The sequence below is a fragment of the Tenrec ecaudatus genome, chromosome X (genome assembly GCF_050624435.1).
Source record: "Tenrec ecaudatus isolate mTenEca1 chromosome X, mTenEca1.hap1, whole genome shotgun sequence".
Lineage (NCBI taxonomy): Eukaryota > Metazoa > Chordata > Mammalia > Afrosoricida > Tenrecidae > Tenrec > Tenrec ecaudatus.
Window position 1 is genome coordinate 113,605,808 of NC_134548.1, and position 24,489 is coordinate 113,630,296.

At 41.1% G+C, this 24,489-nt stretch overlaps 1 protein-coding gene across 1 annotated transcript in view; it reads right to left on the reverse strand.

The window, feature by feature from the left end:
* The window catches only part of PLS3 (plastin 3), a 94,573-nt gene that overhangs the window by 17,390 nt on the left and 52,694 nt on the right, over window positions 1–24,489 (reverse strand). The window contains exons 4-7 of the mRNA XM_075539280.1: window positions 11,132–11,295; window positions 3,440–3,569; window positions 2,643–2,775; window positions 616–697 (exon numbers count right to left, since the gene is read on the reverse strand). Of these exons, the coding sequence (XP_075395395.1) occupies window positions 616–697; window positions 2,643–2,775; window positions 3,440–3,569; window positions 11,132–11,295 (509 nt within the window). The remainder of the gene's footprint in view (window positions 1–615; window positions 698–2,642; window positions 2,776–3,439; window positions 3,570–11,131; window positions 11,296–24,489) is intronic.

Here is a 24,489-nt window from a genome sequence, read left to right on the forward strand (position 1 = left end):
AACTTTTGGAAATCTCCCGGTGGCACAGTGGTTATGCGATGGCCTGTCCACCGTTAGGTGAGCAGTTTGTCCGCCTCCAGCAGCTCCTTGGAGAAATAACTAGGCTTTCTACTCCCATGAAGAGTTAGTTTCAGAAACCCACAAGGGTAGTTTTACCCTGAAACTACCAGCAGCGAGATTGGAGTTTTATATTGGTATTACATACACCCAAACAAGGTCCAGAACTTACCAATATTCCTATTCCACAGGGTGCTTTTGCCCAAGGGAATTTAGTTTTCTAATCGTTTAATAATCACTCCAGGGGAAGCACAAATGTTCTACATCGTAAGCATGCCATACATAGTTAAGTATGTCAGTACCATTTGAACACTGGACTATGTCATGAAAAGAAACAGGACGTAGGAGCGTGATCTTGATTGGCACTCCAGTTCCAACATTCACCTTGAGCTCGTACAGAAAAACTTTCCTGAGTTCCAGCCTTTTATCCTCTACTAAATCTAGACATTACTGCCAAACTCCAAGGTGTGATGAAGATCAAACGAGACCACAGACGATATGATCTGTGCACACCCGCTTCTCAAATAGAAGTTGCCTGGGAAGGAGTGAGCAAGGTACCTGAATAATGAAGGGGGTAAGTTTCTTCTTGTTGATTGCTCTTTCGTCAATTGTATCAGGAACGGAAAGGTTAATCATTTTACTGAAACAAAGAGGTATGATAGTGAGTCCATTTGTTTTCAGAAAAGCCTGCAAATATCCACAAATACTTTTTCATAAAACTGCTCTCATGTAACTGGGGAGGACGTTGATGTAATAATTGATCTCCTCTCATGTTTATCCAGGATCCCGGGTAGCGTAGTGGTTATGTGTTAGGCTGCTGATTGCAAGGTTAGCAACTCGAAATCACCAGCTGCTCCGCACGAGAAAGGAGACTTTCTACTCCCATGAAGACCAATTCTGCCCTGTTCTCGAGGGTGGCTATGAGCCAGAATCAACCAGATGGCTGTCAGTGATCAGGTGATCACACACATGCAAGTCCACCACAAATGAAAAGCATGTTTTTTTTAAGTCTACAATGTTTAGAATAGTTGGGCATCCCTGAATAGGGAGGAGAGCACTCACTCCATTCTCATTTTAATTTGAGGAGAACTTTCATCTAGAAAACATAACTTGGATTCTTTAAAAAAAAATCAGCTTTACTGAATACATATTGTAAAGAAAAAAATTCTACAGCAACACTTAAAACTTGTAGATGATACAATGCACAATTACAAAGAGCTATTTTTTGACAAAGAGGTAAGATGAGTTGAGCATTTGGTTCTTTTCATTCACCAAGTATTTACTGATAAATTCTGACACTATATTTGGGGCTCATGCTACAGCAGGGAGAGAACGGAAAGTTATTTTAGTTATGGCCCCATCTATGACCCTATTAGGAAGAATCTGATTTGCTAAAATTGGGAGTGAGTCGCTAACAGTTTAGATGTTCCTTTATAACACTGCCCTAGAAAAGTTTATTAGGCAGAGGGAAAAACACGTTTCCTACTGTACAAAACGTAATTACCAAATAAGTAATGCCGTCAATGACCTCTTATCAAAATATCATGGGAAACTCTGGCTTTAATAGCTTATAAATGGACAAAAAAGAGGAGAATCTCTTATATTTATTTTTCAAACAGTTTTTCAGTCTGTCAAAATAATTTCTTTTAAGAAAATTGTACACAATTCACATTGTCATCTGCTATATATAATATATATCTCCCTGTTTTAAGCACTTTCTATGTAGTAACAATGCGCACAACAGCTTTGGGAGGTAAATGCAATAAAATGGGGATCATAAGAGATGTGAAAATGGGAAGGGTTGCTTGCATATCTTCGATGGCAGTTGTATAGCTCTTGAGTGGCCGAGCCTGACTATGGCTCTCTCACAAGCAAACTCAGCTCCTTGCCATCAAGTTGATTCCAACCCATAAGAAGCTTGAATTGGATTCTTTGAGGCTGTACACCTTTATGGGAGCAAATAGCTCCAACTTTGTCCCTTTGGAGTGTCTAGAGGATTTGAATCACTGACCTTGTGATGATCATCTCAATGCCTAACCCACAGCAGCACCAGGGTTCCTTCGTACGAACCAAGGCAGACAGACTATGGAGCATCCTCTTAAGTCTTGTGCTGAATGAGCTCTATGCATGAGAACATTGACGGCACACTGTCGATCTAGCATGCCTGCCAAGGGACTGTTGGCTCTAGGGCAGTAGCAGCTAGCCGAAATGCATTCTTGTCACTAGGTCATTAGTAGTCTTGTTTATCCTACTTTTTGAAAGGCACCATACTCTAGAAGAAATATATCGTGATACATTTAAATTCAACTTAACCTTACTCTTCTGAGAGTCAGTGATGAGAAGAAATTAGAAACAGAAGAGGGATTCCCTGTTAAGTCTCCTTTGGAAATGAATGAGTTTTAGAATCACCTTTGGATGGTGCCTTCGAAGACAGACACAAAGAAGAAATTTAATAGAGAACTTGGCCAAGAGTAGGTCCAAATTATTTCCTAAGGTGAAGCTGTTTAGTCCCCAGAAACAGGTTGCAGCAAATAGGTAGAAAACAATTTCTGGAAATCTGGCTATGAAGTAAGCTAGCCTCTTACCAAAGCACAATTCCGTCACCGACAGCTTTGAACAGGTCATCAGTATTTGGGTTCATAGGTATAACATGCCTGCAATCGGGATCATTTTCCAGGGCTTTGTTTATCCAGTTGACAAAAGCATATTTTTCTTCCTCTACAATTAGGTAGAGTAACAAGGAAATGGTTACATTAGATTCAATAGTCGTTAGATGTGTGTCATGTGGCTACATGAACACGAACAGTAGGTAGTAACCATCACAACAGTGACAAATACAACAGAGCGGGATTCCCTGCCCCTTCAAGGAGTTATTGAAACATTATTTTCCAAATACGTTTGTATGATTGTAGAACTCCACTGTAATAAAGCTTATCAACACCCATATTTGTGTAGTATGTGTCCCCAAAGCTAACAAAGTGGACTGAAATATACATATAGAAGGTACTGAATTGGAGAATGTTTTGTTGTGTATATTGTTCCCACAGGTAAAAATAACAATGATTACACTAAGAGTGAATACAAGGAAGAAAATTTACTAAAATTGTTTGTGATAATGACTGTACAATTTTTCTTGATATGGTCAAACTATTAAATTGAATGATATGTGGCACTGTATGGGGAAACTCTTGAAAAAAGAAAACAACTAGCAAAGCCACACAATAAAGACTTTATGGCCAGGTAGTTTCAAATACAGGTTATGAAAGAAAATTATAACAGTCTTAGTAAAGGGAGAAATGTTATTCAAGAGATCGACTTTACCGATCACAGCACCCACCCTGTCTCGTTCCATGTGCCCATCGAAGACACCCCAAACTGTTACCTGAATAAGAATGCTGGGTTCCTTCACTGGACAGCTCAGAAGTGCCTCCAAGAGCACAGATGCCCTCTTTCCTGTTAATGGCCTTGCGGAAGGTTTTAGCAATATCACTGCTCTTGACCTCTTGGAAGATCTATTGATTCAAAGATATTGTGGATTCACAATTAGTATTGAATCAGGCATGACAACAGGCATCTTTGGTTAAACCGTGTGCTCGCCTACATACCTCCCCAGCCCCCGCCTCAGGTGATGCGTGTTAAAAGTCATAAAAAACGTGTCTTGACTTTGTGAAATGCCACACTAGAGCGACAATGCTGCTACTGACAATGAAAGCACCAGCTGATCAATTGCACACACCTTGGCAAAAACATTAAGTGCTACATGCATGGGCTCCAATGGATGCCAAAGAGCTAGTGGGGTTTAAAGGCACAGGTCAATCTGTTTCTTTTCTATGAACATGGAATGGTTTGCTCTTTTCCTGGGGAGAAAAGGCCGAGGACTCTCCCTTCGTGAATGACAAGTCTTAGCAAAGAAAAAGTCCAAGACTCAACCAGAATCCCACTTTGTGATGTGCTGAGGTAGCTTCAGGGAGAGGCTGTTGAATTGAAAGTTTTGTAGATAATGAAGGTGAAACACATGTATCAAGTCGCCAGCAATGCAGAAATGGCAACAAACACGGAAAAGAACAAGCACATCCACAAAGAGGCTTTTGAGTGCTTATCTTGTTTGGCTGTTTGTGAAGTTCAGCTTTTCATCACAAGGAAGAACACGGTTGGTAAAAGGAATTTGTATAAGCCAAAGTTTTCAACAAAGCGAATTCTACATTCTAGCATAAAACCTTTCTAGAAGGAATGGACATTTTGTAAGTCTTATTTGTATTCAATTCTATAATTTATCTAACCCCAAATTTGTTCCTAATCTCCCAATGTTATTACGCAGTTCTTTTGGCAACTGAAGATGGCTAAATTAGGCACCGCTGGTGAAACAGGAGCAAGATGCAGCAACTACAAAAAACTTTCCTCCAATGGTGTTTGATGCTGTTATATTAGGTGCCGTTGAGTCGATTTGCACCTCACAGCAACCTCGTGTGATGGAGAAGTGCCCCATGGGGTGTTCTAGGTTGTCATCTCTATGGGAGTAGATTGATGGGCAATTTGGACTCACCAACCAACTCCATGGGTCAAAGATGAGGCGCTCGACTTCCATAAAGGGTGACAGTGTCTGGAACTCATTAGGGGCAGTTCCGCTCTGTCTTAGAAGGTCGTTAGGAATCAGAAATGGCCTGCATGGCAGTGAGTTTCTCCCATGGAGCTTCTGGGTGGCTTCACACAGCCAACCTGTTAGCCAGGGAGCACTTAACCATGGAGTCACCAGAGCTCCTCAAAGGCTGTGTAGAACACCATCCATGGGGATTTATCCGGGGGAAAAATTACGGCCCTGATGGAACAGTTGCCAAACACATGAACAAATGCAAAATAATGCAAATGCCTTCAGCATTCTTGACAACCTGCGACACACACTGGAGCATACAGCCAAACACGTCAGGACCGGGCAGCCTCTGTGTGCGCCGCACAGAGTGGGCCCTGACACAGCCCGATGGTTTCCACCTGGCCCGAGAGGAGCTCACATCGCATCTAGGTCCTGCAACACTCACCGAGCCTTGTGGGTTGGACAAGACTCAGTCAGGCTGAAAGGAGTGCTTTAGAGGATGGAGTCTTCCCTGCAAGGTGCCTTTTTGTAATTAATCCATCCACACAGAGTAACTTTTCATGGCTGTCAGTGGCCCTGTCGAATGCATCATTTTCTAGTTATTTTTTCTCAATCCCAACTTGTCTTGGATCTATCAAAGGACAATTTAATTGAGGAAGGCAGTAAGTGTCTACACAATCATGCCTGTTCTACTCCCAGAGCTGCGAGTTCCTGCTTTCCCTGCCATTTCAGAGGCAATTTTCAAATGGACACATGTGTGTCCCCTCACACATATACACCAGAAACCCTACATACCACACATCATCAATGACTTCCTCCCTACCCTCCTCAAGACCATTACACTGCTATCAGCTCACCAGTAGTCATGTCCTGCTGCCTCATACTCTCCAGGGAAGTGTGAAGTTATGAACATTTATTTTCACTTACAATCTGTTGTTCTTAGCCCAGCCCTAATTTCATTAAGTTGGCCTGAATGTCGAAGCCAAGTTTTATCTACCGAAGTGGTTGCACAGGAAAGTAGCGAAGTCTTAGCCGTGATGTCTTTTGTCCCTAAAGTTCGTTTGATAGTAATACTTCTGCCTGGTGACAAAGCAATATAAACTGGCCTGTGTCATTCAGAACTCCGTTGCATTTAGTGATGCATTCTGTAGTACATGAAAGGTGTGCACTTCCTCAGCATTGACATACCATCGTTCACTGGAAGGGCACACAAATAATACTGTTGCCTTAGAACAACGAGAAATGAAACATTTTTTGTTTTCTTTTCTGGCTTAATATCTGGTTTAACATCACAGATCGTTGGCTTCTGGAAACTTGCTTCTGATCCATGACAGAGTGAGATAAAAACACGGAGAGCTCAAATTCTTATTAAAAACAAAAAAGGCCAGTAAAATTGTAACCATAGAAAACAGAGGACGTTGAGACTCTTGCCCTGAGCCATTCTTTAAAGTTAGAGTCGAGCCAATCCTCTGAGTTCCTCTTTTATCGAAAAAACAGAGTGGCACACAAAAGAAAGGACATTACCAGTAAGGTCAGTGGCCTACTTAGAAAACATCAGAATGAAACCAAAAGGTTGACAACTATTCAAAAAGAACAAGATAAGGGGGGAAGGAAATTGGAGCTCTGGCATGGGAGTTGAACCCAGAGACAATGCTAATACACTGAGATAAATCCAAAACAAACAAACAAGCCCAAACTCACTGCCATCATCTCACAGACCCTCGGGGACAGGGTAGAACTGCCTGGTGCGTTTCTGAGACTATAAACGCCCTACGAGTAAAAAAACCTCATCTTTCTCCCAACACGCCTGAGCCCTTCATGTGGAAACCGTCGAATGGGAACTTTTTGCTAAACCTAAAAAAAAAAAAAAATTAAAAAATAGGTTTTTTTAAACAGCTATAATTTGTGTAAAAAGAAATCCAAAGTTATAGGTACGATGGAAATGAGGAATAATTCAAATGCAAAAAATAACGCTTCTGTTGTGTAATAAAGGCATCCTGGTGGCACAGAGGATTAAATGCTGGGTTAAGCAAGTTGGTGGCTTCCAACCCATCAGCTGCCCCACCAGAGAGAGAGGAGACCGTGTGATAAAGATTTGCCTCCTTAGAAATCATACGGTGTAGTTCTCTGTTTTAGAAAGTTGCTAGGAGTCAAAATGGACTCGATGGCAGTCAGTTGTCTAGGACACGAATGAAATAACTTCCATAAACCCATCATCAAATCCATTCTGACTCAGAGGCTCAATAGGTCACAGTACAACTGTCCCTGTGCGTTCCTAAGACGAACTCTTTGTGGGAGCAGAAAGCCTCATCTTTCTCCTGCGGAGTGGCTGGCAGTTTGAACTACTGACCTTGTGAGGAGCAACCCAATGTATATATAGCCCAATACACTACCCAAAACTCCTAACTTGGGAATGACCTGCAACTTTGTACTTAAATTTGTGAACTGTCGATTGTTCTTATCAACCTTACACGATCTTCATCTTGTAAACATTGCCGATTACAAATGTTGTTGTTGCAAGTATTCCTCAATTAATTACTGCAGTCCAGATTAAAGAGTGCTGAAGACTGCCTTCATTCTCGAAGCTGCCCAAGCCCTCAGAAAAGCGCCAGTCCCATCTTTGCGTGCTTGCCGCCGATTGTGCTGCGCCGGGGATGTCGAGCTGGTGGCAGCCCTATGTGCTGAAGATTAAATCAAGCGAATTAAGGCTGATGACCACAAGAAACTAGGGGAGTGGACAGGCCTTTGCAAAACGGACAAGGGAATTAAAACCCGTAAAAGTGTTGGGTTGCAGTTGCGTGCTTGTTAAGGACTACGGCAAAGAGTCTCAGGCCAAGGGTGTCAGCAGAGGGTATCTCAAATGCAATATATATACACACATCTATATGCAAATAACACTTGGTTCCCCCTGTAAATAAAAATGTCAATGATTTAGAGCGCTATTAAATTCATTTACAACATTAGAGTGTGTGTTGTGCCTTTTATTTTCTAGTTTAGAAAGGAAATTTCTCGAGTAGATGATCCAGCTATTGGCTCATACGCTTTGGTTTAACAAAAATCTCTGAAATCAGAGATAACACATGGCCAACTACTGTGCTGGAGTCGCCTCAATGAATCTTTTCAACGTTGCCCATCGTGACACTGATGAGCTCACTGTTTTGTTGTGCCTTTTCTCTCTGAGGAAGGGCTTGCTTTATCATCTGCCAGCCAACTCCTGGTAGACAGGTCTCAGGAGGCATGCTCCACTCCCTGGTCTCTACATCTTTTTCTCTTTCTTTTATGGAATCTTAGAACTACTCTTCCTTTGATTAAAAGGTTCGTGGCCTTCCTCTCAAGGACCCTCAGCCAGAAGCTAATTCCTTTTGATCCCAGTTAGTTCAGTCCAGGACTACTAGGCAAAGTCATCCTGAGGCATATGACTTTAGCGGCAGAAAATATTTCAGAAAAAATTGCCAATTGCCAAACACTGTTGACTGGCTTCCAGTGTTTGGGGCCTGTTTCTCAAGTTGTTTCCAAAGTAACAGTTTTAAATTTTCCCTTTATTTGGGATTTATTACAGAGCTAAACATAGTAATAACAGGAAGATTGCTTAAACAAATAAAGTGAACGACCCCAACAACTATGGATCCACTGTGGGTTCTCAGAATGTGACTCATTAAAGGAGTAGAAAGTCTCATCTAACTCCTGCAGAGTGGCTGGTGGTAGTTTCAAACTGCTGACCTTGTCAACAAGGCTCCATTCTGTCTTTATTAAACCAAACTCCAAGCTCACTGCCCTTGAGCCCAATAGTGACCCCTATAGGACAGGGTAAATCTTTACAGGAGTAGTAAACCTCATCTTTCTTCTGTGGAGTGGCTGGTGGTTTAGAACTGCTGACCTCATTATTTGCAGTCCAATGAGTAGCCAAGTACCATTCTGAAACTTCAAGAAGATTATTCTACTGTCCTCTCAAAACAACAACAACAAAAACCTAACACACTGCCATCGAGTCAATTCCAACTCATAGCAACCCTAGAGGACAGAGTAGAACTGCTTCTGTGGGTTTCCAAGACTGTAACCATTTTTACAGGAGTAGAAAATCTAATTTATGACCTGATACTTCCCTATAGAGGAAGGTCCTCAACAAAAGGGATTGACACGCTGGTTGCAACAATGGGCTTGAGGATGGCGCAATACTGGGCAGTGTTTTGTCATGTTGTACATAGGGCACAACAGAAAGCTCAGGGTCACTGAGTTGGAGGCCACTCGATGCACCTGACAACATAGCTTTCAAATCCCTTGAATAGTCCGGAGGTGACGCTGCAGAAAAAGCCATTAGTCCTCTGTGTAACGTCCAGCAAGTAACTTCCTTTCCAGAAACTGAGCTCTTCGCTTCTTTTCCCCTTTCTTAATTTGCAAAATGAGTGGAAGTATAAGGCTTCCTTAAAACTCTAAAAAAAAAACCCTCAAACTACCCTCATTACATTTTCATTTTTAAAATATCCGATGATGGCAAAATCAACAGGCATACTCTTTCCTCCACAAACACATACTAAGGTAGTAATGCATGCTCATTTGAAAGTCATATACAGCTGTGTAGAAAGGGCAACATTTCAAATACATCATTTAACAAATTCCCTCTCAAAATTATGTTTCATAGACACTTTCAAATTTCCCCCTTAAGATTATCTGAAATAATCTTAAAAGGTCTAGTAAATTTTAAAAATTGTGAGCAATCTATGAAATCAAACGCAACCAATCAGAGTTAACTAGTGCTCTCAGCTGTTTTAAATTCACCATGAAACATGCAGTTATAAGGGGAGCAAGTTATAGACCAGGCATGCAAGTGCTCAAAATTGCAAATCAATTGCAACTTACTATTCATCATAGAATTCAAAACAAAAGGCTTGGCAATAACTGGAGATTAAAAAAAAAGTAGGGGGGAACTCAGTATTTCCAAAGACAAAGGCAAGAAGATACCATTACAATTACGACACAAGTCTGTATTTTTAAATAATAACATCCTCTCAAAATGCTGTCAGCTGAGCATTACTTAGTCAATTTGCCTCTTAGACACCAACTGTGCTCTAAAGGATTTCATTCTAATTGGAGCGAACATCCCAGAATTTCACTTGCGATTGTGAACCATGATTACTAAGAGGAGTAGCTGGTGGCGTCGGGACTGGGAAGGGCTCAAAAGTTCCTGGGGGGAAATGGAATAGAAACATCATGGCATTTCTCTCTGAACTCTGTGAAGTCTCTGAGTAAACTACCATTTCAAGTGTCCTGAAGCCAAACTAACAGGGAAAATGATGGGCAGAAATGCCAGAAGGTCTGTTTGTGGTAACTTCAAAAAAAAATCAAACTCCCTGCCATTGAGGTGTCGCTGACTCATAGTGACCCTAGAGCACAAGGGAGAACTGTCCCTGTGAGTTTCTGAGATGGGAACTCTGTACCTGAGAAGAAATCCTCCTCTTTCTCCCTCGGCGTGACTGCTGGTTTCAAACTGCTGACCTTGGGCAGCCTAAGGCATAACCACTGTGCTATCAGAGCTACTTCCCTTAGTGATAATTAATAGGTGCTAATTTCTAGTTGACACTCTGCAGTAAGGAGTGCCTAATAAGATATAGTCCAGATCTCAGCTTTTAAGTTAATTAGGCGATTTAAAAATAATATATCTTAAGGATGTTCCTCATAGAACAAAGAGGCAACACTTGTTTTACAAGACATAGCTAAAGTACTTTGCTCATGAAAACAGAACGAAAATGGCCAAAGTCTAGAAAGTCTAGATCTCACTTATTAACGGCTTTAATAACCTACCATGTCCCACACACATACTCTCCAACTATTGGCTTGGGAAGTGGAAGAAATAAGACCACCCGGTCCCTACCCTTCAAGAGCATATGATGACACAGGAGCGGAAAACACACATTTTGAATGCCTCTTCTCATGAGCTAAAAGAGACACACTTCTAACTTTTAATTATCAAAATGATCATCCAAGAGAAAATGGTACAGTTAAGTACTACTACCACAAGAGCAGGACACGCCTTTTTTCATGAGCACGTTGAAATCTGGAAGCTTCCAAGACTGAGTCCGGTCATAGTGCTCAACAGGGGGAGAGAAAGAGGACTTCAGGCAATGCCCCCGAAAGGTGTCCTCCCAGGCAACTGCACACCACAGACAGTAAGGGCTGCCATATTTCTTTGTCAGTGCTCCCCCCCCCAATTCTTTGGTTAAAATAAACAAAAAAATAGCTTAAAATATAAAAAAAACTTAATCTAATAGGCCCAGGAAGGGAAGTGTTATTAGCTATAAAGGCAGCATTAAAACGATCTAGACAGGGACTTAAAGGGAATCCATTATATTTTCATTCCATTGTCCACGAAATTTTTGAAGCCCCAGTCCTAAAAAACTTAATGTTCAAATCCTAATCTCTACAATTCAAACCGCATTAGACAAAGGGACAATCATTAATTCTAATAATGGTGCATTTTAACATACTTACATAAACAAATTCATCAAAACTGATCTTCCCATCTTTATTCCTGTCACCATCCAGCATGAGTTTTTGAATGATTTCTCTTACTTTATATCCCGGTAATGGCATATTAGCTTCCTTGAAGAGCTCATGAAGTTCATAGTCACAAATGAATCCATTGCTGTTGAGATCTTTGTAAAATGAAGAAAAAATTGGAGGGGGGTAGAGATTTAGAGAAATAAGTTAACCATTTAAGAGTATTTTTTCTTCATCTGTGCCTCCGCTCATAAGGTTTTCTAACCAACTTTTCCCATGGTTTTTTCCATTATGCACAGGAGTTTCATGAATTATCGCTTTTATATTTTGAAGTACACCTGGAATGCAGTGACTTCCTGCAGGGCCTTTTTTTCCCTAAAGAATTTTTTTTAATCATTTTATTGGGGGCTCATACAACTCTTATCACAATCCATCCATCCATCCATTGTGTCAAGCACATTTGTACATTTATTGCCATCAACATTCTCAAAACATTTGCTTTCTACTTGAGCCCCTGGTATCAGCTCCTCAGTTTTCCCTCACCGCCCCCCCCCATGAACCCTTGATAATTTATAAATTGTTATCGTTTTGTCATGTCTTACACTCTCTGACATGTCCCTTCACCCACTTTTCTGTTGCCCATTCCCTAGGAAGGGGGTTATATGTAGATCCTTATAATCTGTTTCCCCTTTCTCCCCCACCTTCCCTCCTCCACCCTCCCGGTATCGCCACTCGAACCACTGGTCCTGAAGGGATCATCCACCCTGGATTCCCTGTCTTTCCAGTCCCTATCTTTACCAGTGTACATCCTCTGGTCTAGCCAGGTTTGTAAGGTAGAATTCTTCCCAAAGAATTTAAACAAACGACCCAAGACAAATAGTTTATGTAGATAAATGCAAGGCTGAATAAAGCTGATAGATGTTTAAACAATCCCAAACCAAATCAAACCCACTGCCAGTGAGGAGAATCCAACTCACAGTTTCCCTACAGTGCAGGGTAAAATTTCTCCCTTTGGGTTTCTGAGAATTCAAATGTTTACGGGAGCAGGAAGCTTCGTTTTCCTCCAATGGTAGTTAGCAGCCAAGTATGTAGCCCATTACACCAAGGGAACCTCTTCTGATGTCTAACATGACACTATGAATAATTTTTGTTTCTTTTTGTACTACTACAGTTTTACAAGCGTGTGTATCTATATAATGATTGATTGAATGGTGCCCATTCCGACACTGAAAATACAAGAGCAGTGATCAAAATATGAAGTTACAGATACGGGTCCAATATCCTGAGGGTGGTAGTCAACTTCACGATAGGAGTATTTTTTGTGCATGTGTGAAGAACTGGGTACCGTAATGTTTGACAATCTCCAGCAACTTTAAATACTCCAAGCCAAAAAAAACCAACCTCACTGCCATCAAGTCGATGCTGACTCATAGTGACCCTATAGGGATCCTATGGAACAAGGTACAATTGCTCCTGAGGATTTTAGAGAGTTTTAACTCCTTATGGAAGTAGAAAGCTCTGTCTTTCTCCCTGGAATTGACTGGTAATTTCGAACTACTAACCTTGAGGTTATCAGCCCAACTCGTAACCACTATACTACCAGGGCCCTTGAACTTTAAATACTAGTGTCCAATCATGCTTATTATTCTTTAGGTGCCCACTGATTTTCAAATATACATTTAATTAACTTAATAATAGGAAACAATCTGATTAGAGGATGACCAGAGCACTGCAAAATACCTTATTATGAATAGTTCACCCACTTAATACATTAACTAAAACTCCCTCATAGGTATTGTTCTTGAGAGTAACTATATCCACAATGAACAAAATAAGGGGTTGCTCTCAAAGATGTCACACTCTAGTGACATTTAATAAATAACCTATGTACATGAGGGGTCTCCAAAAGTTTGTGGGAAAATAATATCATCTTTTAATTCCCAGTATATTTAAGGTCCTTTGTAGATTATGAGGTATAAATATAAAATGTAATTTAACAAAAGTGTCATGAAAAAAACATAATAAACGGTTAGGTTAGGGGCTATTTTGACTCCCCTTAGGGGTCATTCTTGCACCCTGGTGGCACAGTGGTTAAATAGCTAAACAGATAACCAAAAGGTTGCTGTTGGAACCGTCAGCTGCTTCCTGACAGACAGTCTGCTTTGGGAAAGACTGGCAGCCTTGGAAATCCTATGGGGCTGTCCTATTCTGTCTTAACTCAATGGAAACAGGTTTCCAAGACATTGAGAAATGCCTCACGGCATTTTTGTTGGATTAAGATGTTCTTGGAATCTAATGAGGAAGAGCCAGAGATTCTGCAAAACATCCTATGAGGCCTAGGACCACTCCTCCCTCGCAACACAGAATGATGCATCTGAAAGTGCCAGTAGCTCCCAGCTTTAGAAACCCTGGTTTAGAGTGACATGGGAGAATGATGTTGACAGGATTTTATTTAGACAAGACAGCTCAAGGACCCTCATTGACAGTTCCCACAGCCTCCTGACTCTATATCCTGTTGGGGTACTGAGAAACAGACTTCAAGTGAAAGAGCTGGCCTGGAGAGTTCACTACGGGAGTCCTCAGCCAAGGTGGGAGCTGAGGCACTAGAAGGGTATTTGAACTACCATTCATAGACAACTTACTGTGCCAGGTGCTGTGCCAAAGTTCCATTACGTAGTTGCTAATTCTTACAAAAGGAGCCCGGGTGGTGTAGTTGTACCTGTTAGGCGACTAACTCAAGGTCAGCAGTTCTAAACCACCAGCTGCTCTGTGGGAAAAAGACGGGGCTTTCTACTGCCATAAACAGTTACAGTTTCAGAAACTTACAGGGTTGGTTGAACCTTGGCCAATAGGGTCGCTATCAGTTGGAATCAACTGGATGGCAGGGCGCTTGTCTTTGGAAGGTCGGGTGACCAGTTTATTTCTGTCTGGATGAAGAATACATCAAGGGAGCAAATCATGTGCGTATCTAGGGAGTGAAACTTCAGCTGGAGGGAACAGCAAACGCAAACACAGTGCGGTAGACGTGTGCTTGGTATGATTGCAGGACAACAACGACCACTAGGACTTTAGTGATGTACTTAAGGGGGAGAATGAGAGATGATGGCAAGGAGTTTATCCTGACATAAGTACTGATGGACCATGGGATGTACTGTGGAGTTCATTTTAAGTCTGGTCGAAACACAATACATATTCGCCAATTCATGATTTTGTTTCTATAAAGCATACTTTTAAAGTCGACCTATTTTTCTCAGACAGAGATGGTTGTGAGTGGCTGCTGAATCGCTTTGGTCTCCTGTGGACTCCATGTGTACAGAGAAGAACCGTTTCATTATGTTTTCAAAGTTGTGACTCTTTAAAAGTCCATTGTCAGGCCTGCGCTCCGCAGTGCCTCTGGGTTGGTTTGAGTTGCCAACTTTTGGGTTAGCTGTGAAGTACAGAATCTTTGCTGCCATTCAAACATCTGTGCACCCAGATTACTATGTATTATGGCTTGTGCCTATTCCAGAGAAAGGTGACTCAACAGAACGTGGAATTTATTGAACAATGTCAATCATATTACAAGCAAGTAAAATTTTGCATGCTTGGTAGAGAATCACCCCCAAAGAGGAAGGCCCTCACGGAGATGGATTGACATAGTGGCTGCAACACTGGCCTCCAACAGCAACAACAGTGAGGCTGGCCCAAGGCTGGGCAGTGTTTCCTTCAGTCACACACAGGGCTGCTATGAGTCGGAATAGATTGCCTGGCACTTAGGAACAGTGACAACATGTACTGAATTGTATCCCTGCCCCCATGAGTCCTAACTCCTATACCTGGGAAAGCCATGCCATAGGGGAATGGATTTTTCTTTGTCACGTTAATGAGGCCATACCAGAGTGTCTGCAAGCAATTACTTTTGAGATATCCAAAAAGCAAATTATGCAGAGACAAGGAAGCACAGATAGGGGAAGGGAGAAGCCATGCCGCATAGAGATCACCAAAGACCCCAAACTGCAAAGAGATAAGATTTCTCCTTCCCTACTGGCTGGCAGAGAAAGCTGCTTGTACAACCAGTACCCTGAATTGGAACTTTGAGCATCGTAGACTGTGAGAAAATTATTTTTTGTAAATTCAAGCCACCCAGTTGTTACAGTGAATCGAAAGGAAAAGAAAACCCAAAGTCGTTGTCATGCCATCCATTCTGACTCGGGGAATGTACAGGACAGAGTCGAGCTGCCCTCGAGCACTTCTGAGGCTTTAACACTTGACAGGAGGAGAAAGCCTCTTCTTTCTCCCCAAAGAGCAAGAAACTTTGTTTCAAATCTCTCAATGATGACACCTGTACTGTTAAAACTTCTTCACCAAACTATCTCACACTTCCTTACAAAAATCATGTACAGTTCCCTTTGAGGGAAAGCACTTAATTCTCTAGGGCACAGGCTCTCTTTGCTTTGAATTCATAACAAGGTACACATCAAACACTTTATTGGTAACGTGTTTACATGTCTAAATCAATCCAGCAACAACATCTGCAGTCACTAAAAAGTACAAAGTAATCCCCATATCACGGAAGCAAAATCCTACCAATTCTTGAATCAAATTCTTGTGTTTAAGCTAACACACTTTCTCCTCTGCACAGGGGGGCTAAAAATGAAGTGGAAAAAATGGCATGAAAAGATTATAACATTTTCCCACATACTTTGTGAAGCTCCCCTCATACAATTTCTTTGGCCTATTTTCTTTTTAAAAGTTCTTTAACAGAGTCAGTGAGGCACAGTGGACAGGACACAGCAGTGGGACTAATGGGGCAGATAATCGAATTTCACCTCTGCAGGGCTTTGCTTTTCGCTCCGAACCAAAGGATCTCTAAGGTCTGGTTCGAGCACACTCCAATTTTACATGTGAGTATACAAACACAAAGACTCACTACTCCCCCACCCCCACCCTGCCACACACACATCTTGGGGTAGGGGCGGAAGCAAAGCTGGAGTTTGAACCATACTGCATATTACAATTTAGTAAAGTGGTCAGCGACCTTCTTTCAACTAGCTAATTTTCAATAGAAAAATCTGGAAGATATCACATCACTTTCCCTTGGCTTTTGAAATAATAATGTTGCTGGGTGCCACCGGGTGGCTTCCGATTCATCGCAGCCCTGTGTACAAGAGAAGGAAACACTGCCCACTCCAGAGTCAGCCTCACCATTGTTGTTCGGTTGACGCCCATTGTTGCAGCCATTGTCCAGCCATCTCAGTGAGGGTCTTCCTCTTTTCCACTGACCCTCGATTTTACCAAGCAGGGCGTATTTTCCAGGGACTGGTCTTTCCTGATCATTGTCTCAAATGAGATGAAATCCTACCATCCTTCCTTCTAATACCAACGTTTGAATCAAATGCAGGTGTACAGTAATAATATGCCTATGGGTGATATAGTACATAGAGCACTAATCCTCTATCTCATACCTCTTACAATTCCTTCATTTTTGGACAGCTTAAGAAAAGGGATTCGCTCACTCCTTTCAACAATCAAAACTTTGTTCACTGTGGTTGATTATCTTGGTTTGTTCTTTTGAAACCAGCGGTGTGTCATGAAACAATTTAAGTTTCCATGTTCCTTTCCTCCTCTTGTAACCACTCAGACCAGTGTTTAGGTGTGATAGATAAGGAAGCTAGAGGGCTTTCTCTCTCTCTTTTATTTTAAAATGTTATTCCTTATTATAACTCTCTTACTATTTCTCCACTTTGGTTAATTTTTGCTAGAAAATGTTGGCAAAGCTGAATCTAGTCTAATATTTTGTTGTTGACTCCACATTTGGCCTGCTATAAAGTGATGCTGAATAATTGTTCTTTTTGGATTCTCAGGGACGCAACTGGATGTCCAAGGTATTGTAAACAACAAATTGCAGCACTATTATGGATTCAAATCCACAAGAAATGAGCTGAGGCAGAGTGCGTTCTTTGTTATACTGGATAGAGGTTTAAGCAGTGTAGAGAAGTGTGATTTGCATGAACCTCTCTGAAATAACCTCTCTTGAGCATAAATTAGAAGACAGCTCACTGATCTGATTAAAAGATGTCGGGAAGTAGTCACCCAACATGTAACTAACAAAAAATAACTACATGTGGAAACTCCATTTTGAAGTGAGGGTAGTAATAATAGATCCTTTTAATAATCGAGGAGGAAAATTTAAGGGGAGCTGGGAAAATAAGCTTTTGCCATTGCACGGCAATCTTCCTGAGTAGGTTACATAGCTCTGAATAATGATTTTTTAACATTCTTTTTTATCTCCAGCTGTATTGGACAGGGTTCTCAGGAGAGACAAACCAGATTGCTAGTAATTATATAGAAATATATTTATAAAGATAGATATATAATTCAAGAAATAAACCGTTAAATAATATACAGATAGATAATACAAGAAATTAACAGTTAAATTATAAAGCAGTGAGACTAGCAGTCCTTCAAGTTTTGAGAGCTGCCAGGTGCCAGTCCCCTTTTGTAGAGAGAGCTGGGCTATATATCTCCAGGCAGCAAACAGCAAGGCAGGTTACCAACTGTCATCAACTGTCAGTCCCCAGCTCCAGAGACGAACATTCCAATCGTGTGGGCTTAAAGGGACCTCAACTTACAGCGACACAGCCCACAGGCTAGGCATCCCACAGGTAGTGTACCCCTTTAAACCGAGGCACAGAACAACCAAGGTGAGGCTCACCGAACCATTTATCCCTCTGCCCTTCAGTTAATCCTACTTGTGTTTATCGGCCAGGCTGGCACAATAAACCATAGCACCCCCCATATGCAGAACAAAATATATAATATTATGCCATGAAAAATGTATTTTTCTATAATCACTAATTCTCAGAGATTGACCAAGGAAAAGATCCTTTAATTCTTAATGAGCACTTTTGAGACAACACTAAACAAGTAACAATAAACACCCAACAGAAATAGCACAAAAGGACTCCAATGGCAATTCATCAGGACACATCAACTTGATAGTGTTCCTTGAATAACGTTTGAGCTCATTCCCTCTGTTTCATCCTAGACCTCCTCTGCGGCCTTCAGAGCTGTAATTTGGTGGAGCCTTGGGGGTGGCACATGGAGCTGCTGAGGAAACCACAAGGTCAGCGGGTGGACCCCACCCTGATGGTGGAGAGATGAGGCTATTCTCTCAAGATCGAGTCTTGAAACCCCAACGAAGCAGTTCTATTCTGTCCTACACTCACTGAGCATCCTGTCGATGCCGACTCAGAGCGACCCAACAGGACAGGGTAGAACTGCCCTTCTGGGTTTCCGAGACTGAACCTCTTTCGAGAGCAGAGAGCCTTGCGGTTCTCACATGAAGCAGCTGGTGGTTTCGAATTGCTGATCTCAGTTAGCATCCCAATGTGTCACCACTCTGGCACCAAGGGTCGTCACAGAAAGTCGTCGGACTGCAGTGGGTAATGAGGAGTTGAACATACTAACCAAAGAGTGAGTGCCTTATTAGACAAACAGTAGTGGCTTTCAGGTCAGGTCTTCTCTGTTCTCCTTCATTCACAAATGTGCTTGGCATTTATATCACATGAGTCAACCTCTATTGTGTGCCTGCTTTGTGCAAAGTATTGTGCTAGGCACCAAAGCTAGAGAAATCAATCAGATCTATTCCCTGGCTTTTAATTGAAACTGTAGCTTCAAATGCCTTCTAAAACGTCTTGATTCTCATGGGTTATCAATCCTGGATCTTTCCTCAGAGGAGCACAGGTTCACTGTGCATGTGTTACCTAGTTTGGTATATTTTAAAAGGTTCACCTACCTGTTAGTTTAAAATATTTTATTGATAGATGTTAATCTGAATTGTCCTACCCTGTTTTGATCAATGACATTTGAATGTTAGTATTATAAAATTATATTAGAGTATTTCTTTGAGCTTCTCAATCATATCGTTTTAGGGGGAAAAAAGAATTTCAATTTTAAGAGGTGGCAGAAGGAGCTTGAAAAGGCAGCTAGCAATTAATTTGACACAAAAAAACCATCTGGTAAAGTGCTTGAGAGATAAAATTGCATGTAATTACTTGTAAATAGTGTATGCTAATTTTTTTTAAATACCCAGTCCCCCCAAAAGGGATAAAGAAAACACATCCTCAAACAATATCATGAATCTAATCTGCTTGAGAAGTGCAGAAAATAAAATAGCATAATGGCATTTTTAAAAAGCTTCCCTCTCATCACTGTCATTAATCAGGAGCTCAAAACTATGCTTGATTAAAACCACCTTCTTCTATTCTAAGCTTTGACACAGGCATGCAAATAAACTGACCCCACTCCAAAATAAATAAATAGATAAATAACAAAAGAAAACCCGACAGACTTAGATTGAGAAGAGTTTTTAATGACCAGAAACAAACAGAATATCCAGTTTCCAGGTCTGATGGCAGTCCTTATTTCCTCATTAAAGCTGCCAATTATCTGATTCCTTTTTGGTTTAGTTGCCACTTCAGTAACTATACTCGGGGCTGGGGTGGGATAGGAAAGGCTGTGTATTTGGGCAACTCTTTGGTTTAAGAATCATATTTTCTACAACCTTAAACAAGTACATCAGAATTTCCATGTAGCCTGTCTTATCCTGAGACGTCCTAATGTTTCCACCAGTCCGTGCGCACGTCCCAACTTCTTGGTTCAGAAAACGTGGTCAATATAGGTAGACATATGGAGCCCTGGTGGTGTGTGTAGTGGTTAGGTGTTGGGCTGCTAACCACCAGGTCAGCAGTTTGAAACCACCAGTCACTCAGCAGGAGAAAGATGAGGCTTTTTACTCCAATGAGGATCCCTGGTTATGTAGTGGTTACTCATTGGGCTGAGACTCACAAGATTAGCAGTTTCAAACCACCAGCCAATTCCTACTCTCCTAAGGGATTATAATTTCAGAAACTCACAGAGGCAGTTCTACCCTATCCCCAAATTTTGCTACAGGTCAGCATCAACTCGATGGTCAACAGATTTACAGTCTCAGAAACCCACAGGGGTAGTTCTACTCTGTCCTACAGGGCTGCTATGAGTCGGAACCAATTTGATGGCTAAGTGAGTTAGTTTTCTTGCGTAGGAGACATAGAAGACACAAGTGGCACTTTTGAGTAAGCACTAGGCAAGGCTGGTGGTTCAAATCCACCAGTCGGTCTGAGGGAGAAAGAGAAGGCTTTGTGCTCCCATAACAATTTGCAGTCTTGGAAAACTTATATTTGGAATTGTCTCAATCACAGTACTTTTTATTTTGTTTTGCTTTTGTTCAGCAGGCATTAACAAGTAGCCGGGGGAAAGAAAGACCCCTTACCCACCGGAAATTCCCACAGAAGGTAAAGAACTGCATTTCAATAGATTGGTCAAATGCTTTGATTTTTAAAAAAGAAAACTAACTATCCTTTAAAATCTTGCTAAGACTTTCACACTTCCTAATATGGCTCCAGTCAGGTCCTTTTTCCAATGGGACTTCTGAATTCAGAAAACAATCAGCTGTTATTAACAACCGAAGATTCTTCTTACTTTCTCTCTCTCCTCATTTCCCTCCCTCTCTGACTCTCTCTTTGGAGGATGACGCATGTAGGTTCACATCTGCATTTCGTAGGAAAGGAAATCTCATTATGTTTTTCTATCCCAAGTATTATTTTAAATGCCAGTTAACTCCCCAACACCCTCCTCCCAGTAACCTGAAAGTAAATAAACTTATTATACAGCCATGTTCCTGCAAAATTTTGAATCACACCAAGAATGCCTAGCCTTAAAAGGAAATGTTTTTCCCTCCCCTTGCATCCTGTTATTTAAGCTATTTTAAGGACTTGTCTGGAGAAAGCTGAGCCAAAATTCAAGTGGTTTTGATTTTAGCTGCTGTTTTACACTGCCCAGGGCCAGGTGGTATGTGGTGAAATCAATCACTTCAAATGCATCTTTAGGGGTTGCTACATTGCCTTATAAATCAGACACTTGGAAGACCAAGACTCCCCGCTTCATGCTGTGTGTGTGTGTGAGAGAGAGAGAGAGAGAGAGAGAGAGAGAGAGAGAGAGAGAGAGAGAGAGAGAGAGAGACAATTAGAGAATTGCTTTTAAATATCTATGAAACTGTCTAAATCTCATGCCTTTCTGCACTAAGATGTTGCAGACGTGTTTCGTTTAAAGGCTCACTAGGGACAGGCCAGTGCCCATAAGGCCGTAGAGAAGAAAGCCTATCATGGGCAGGTAGACGTATATCCTTTGTATAAAGATGGGCTTACAGTTTCCATTTACTTCTAGAACTGTATATCACAACTTTCTTTGTACTAAGCATCATGAATTCACATCCCACCCTCTCTCACAAGATTTTGGATGTCTATGAAAACACACAACAGAGTTAAAATACTCAGCCACAAGACTTGTGTCACAGAATTAGGTTGTATCCTCAGATCTAAAGCAGTAACATCAAGCTTTCATTAGTCATTAAAACTTTTTTAAAAATCACACTGCCAGATGGTGAGCTAAGGATGGGGTTGTCATTTTATAGTGTGTGGACCTTTTGCGGCAGCATGAGTCCCAGCTGGGGGTAGACTAGAGGTTGCTATATAAAAGCTGATCCTAATCGTGTATTCCCCATGGTGGTGGGTCAAGTGTAGCTGAGGTTTGAAAGTACCAACCCAAATGAGGTGTGTATCAAGCCTATTGCAACTCAAAAATTCCTCTAGGTGAGTCTTCATTTTCAACCTGCTAGCACGCTCATGGTTTAGAAACACATGCATGCACACATACTTACGGTTCACAGGAGCATGTTCTGCCCCATGTATACACTGTGACTTTGGCTCATGCACCCACGTGTGTATACTACTCCTACTACCTGGCCTACCACCCAAACAGGATTTTCCGAGTGTCCCAATAGCATTGCTTCTGGAGTGACAGAGATAGGTAACCAGGTGGTGCATTGAAGAGCACTGGCTGAGCCTTTTCATTTTATGTCTTAGGTGGCTACAGTTGCTTATTTGTTCTAAGGCGTAATGAAACAAGTATGTACTGCTGAAGTCCCACTGAATACTAAATGTAAATTGAACTCAACCACCAGGCTTCTCGAGGAATCAGCCTGAATCATCAAGTCATTCGAAACAACTCAATGGCCTGGGATGAGAGAAATTCTGTTTCAGCTAAAATCACCACAATCATTTTCTTGGCTTTGTGTGGTGAGCAGCCTCAAAGGAATATGCCCACGCAATTCCTAGTCATTTAAACAATCCCGTTCCTCTTCTGCTGCTTCTTGCAAAAGTGTGGCATTCATGTTTTTCGTTTTCTTTTTAAAAATTATTTTAGTAGGAATATCCCAGCGGGGAATGGGGAGCTGAAGGTGTCAAAGGAAGTGTTTGTAAGGCTAAAATGAACCTGACAAGATTTATGTTATGTGGATTTGCCTTTATGACAGATAATCACTAAAAGGATCCCTAGCTTCTGTAGCTGATAAAATATTTACTCCTTATGTGTTATTATTTTTTTAAAAGCTTGATCTATTCCGCTTAAAAAAATAAATGTTAGACAGTATTGAAGCATTAAATTAAAACAGATACTTTATGAACTAGGAAATAAAAGAAGTGGGCCAAGGCTTCTGCTGTCCCAATGGGAAATACGAGAAGCAATTGTTGAGAAAATGAAAACAATGATATGAAAATATACTTCTTGGAGCTTAACACTAAGCAGGTGCAGAAAGGGAGTGAGGCGTAAACTTTAATCTTAATACTCAATTTATTGCTCATAAAAAGAGTTTCAAAGAGTTATTAATTGATTGAACAAAACCTATGATTAGAGGTAATTACAGAAATTTCCTCCACACACTACGACTCTGCAGCATTTCTAAGACGATAATCAGGGCTATTATTGTTAATAGATGGGGGGGATGAGACAATGATTTCCATATTGTGTCACAATTGAACTGAGACAAAGCAGCCCTCGCTCCTCTCTCACTGAAAGTAGAAAACAATTGCCCTTGACAGGCGAATGCATTAGAGAGCCCAGTTTTAAAAGAAGTTTCCCCTTAATGAAAAAGAAAAAAAAAAGATTTGTCGGATATAACACCTTTGACAGTTGCCTGAGGCCTCCATAACTAATGAAACATTACAAAGACTTGCACTAGAGGACAATTTAAAAAAAATCATGCTTTTCTAAAAGGAACATTACAAACTGAAAATTATAGAAATATTATCCACGGCCACGTAATGGTCCTGACTTTTATTAATAATTCAATTATGATAAAAATATTCCTATCAAAGAAGCTTTTCAATTTCCAGTGCAAGACCACAAAATTCCAATACATCACAATACTATGTGTAGTTTCTGGGGAGTCAAGGAAACATTTGGGGGGACCTAATGTGTGCACAGCACTATGTCACATATGGAAGGGAGAGAAAAAATAGAATAGACCACGTGAGCAAATCTTTAGCCCCAGAATTCTTTTTTATAGCATATATAGTCATGAAAGCCTTTATTGCTATATATGCTATCTTAAAAATTTAAGAAGGAAATTTATCTGAAGTTATGCTAAAAACTGAAGAAGGATGTTAGGTGTCGTCAAGTTAATATACTGCCGTGGTTGCTGTGAGGGGCTATAGAGTCGGCTGTGATCCCCAGGGTCCCTTTGGTCAACAAGAACGAAACACTTCCTGGCCCTGCGCCCTCCTCACAATTGTGCCCATGCCCGAGCCCACTGTTGCAGCCACTGTGTCACTCCTTCTTGTTGAGGTCCCTCCTCTTTTCCACTGCCCCTCCACTTTACCAAGCATGATGTCCTTCTCCAGGGTCTCTCCTGACAACATGTCCAAAGGATGTGAGACGAAGTCAGGCTCTCCTTGCCTCTGAGAAGCACTCCAATCTCACTTCTTCCAACATAGATTGGTTGTCCTTTGTTATTTTCAAAATTCTTCTCTACCACCAGAATTCTATGCATCGCTTCTTCTACAGCCCTTAGGTAGCTGCTTGCTTGCACTAAACCCTCCAAGTGTTTGTTTTACAGTAAGATACTAGTTTCACAGTGACATTTTTAGACCCAAAGCTGTCATTGATCCTTCATTTACTGAGATTTAACCCCATTTTCCTCGATGAAGAGAACTGGCCAACATTCCTTATTACCATTAAGTTTTTAAGGACAATTAAGTTCTTTTAATGATAAAAGTACTTCAAGCCCATCAGGTAAACACTTCCTGAATTTGTTTTATGTTTAAAATATACTTTGCGTATGGTTTTGTTCTGGGTCTTAGATGCCTGATACCTGATCCCATCGATACCTAATGATCGCACAGGCTGGTGTGCTTCCTCCATGTGGGCTTTGTTGCTTCTCAGCTAGATGGTCGCTTGTTTATCTTTAAGTCTTTAAGACCCCAGATGCTATA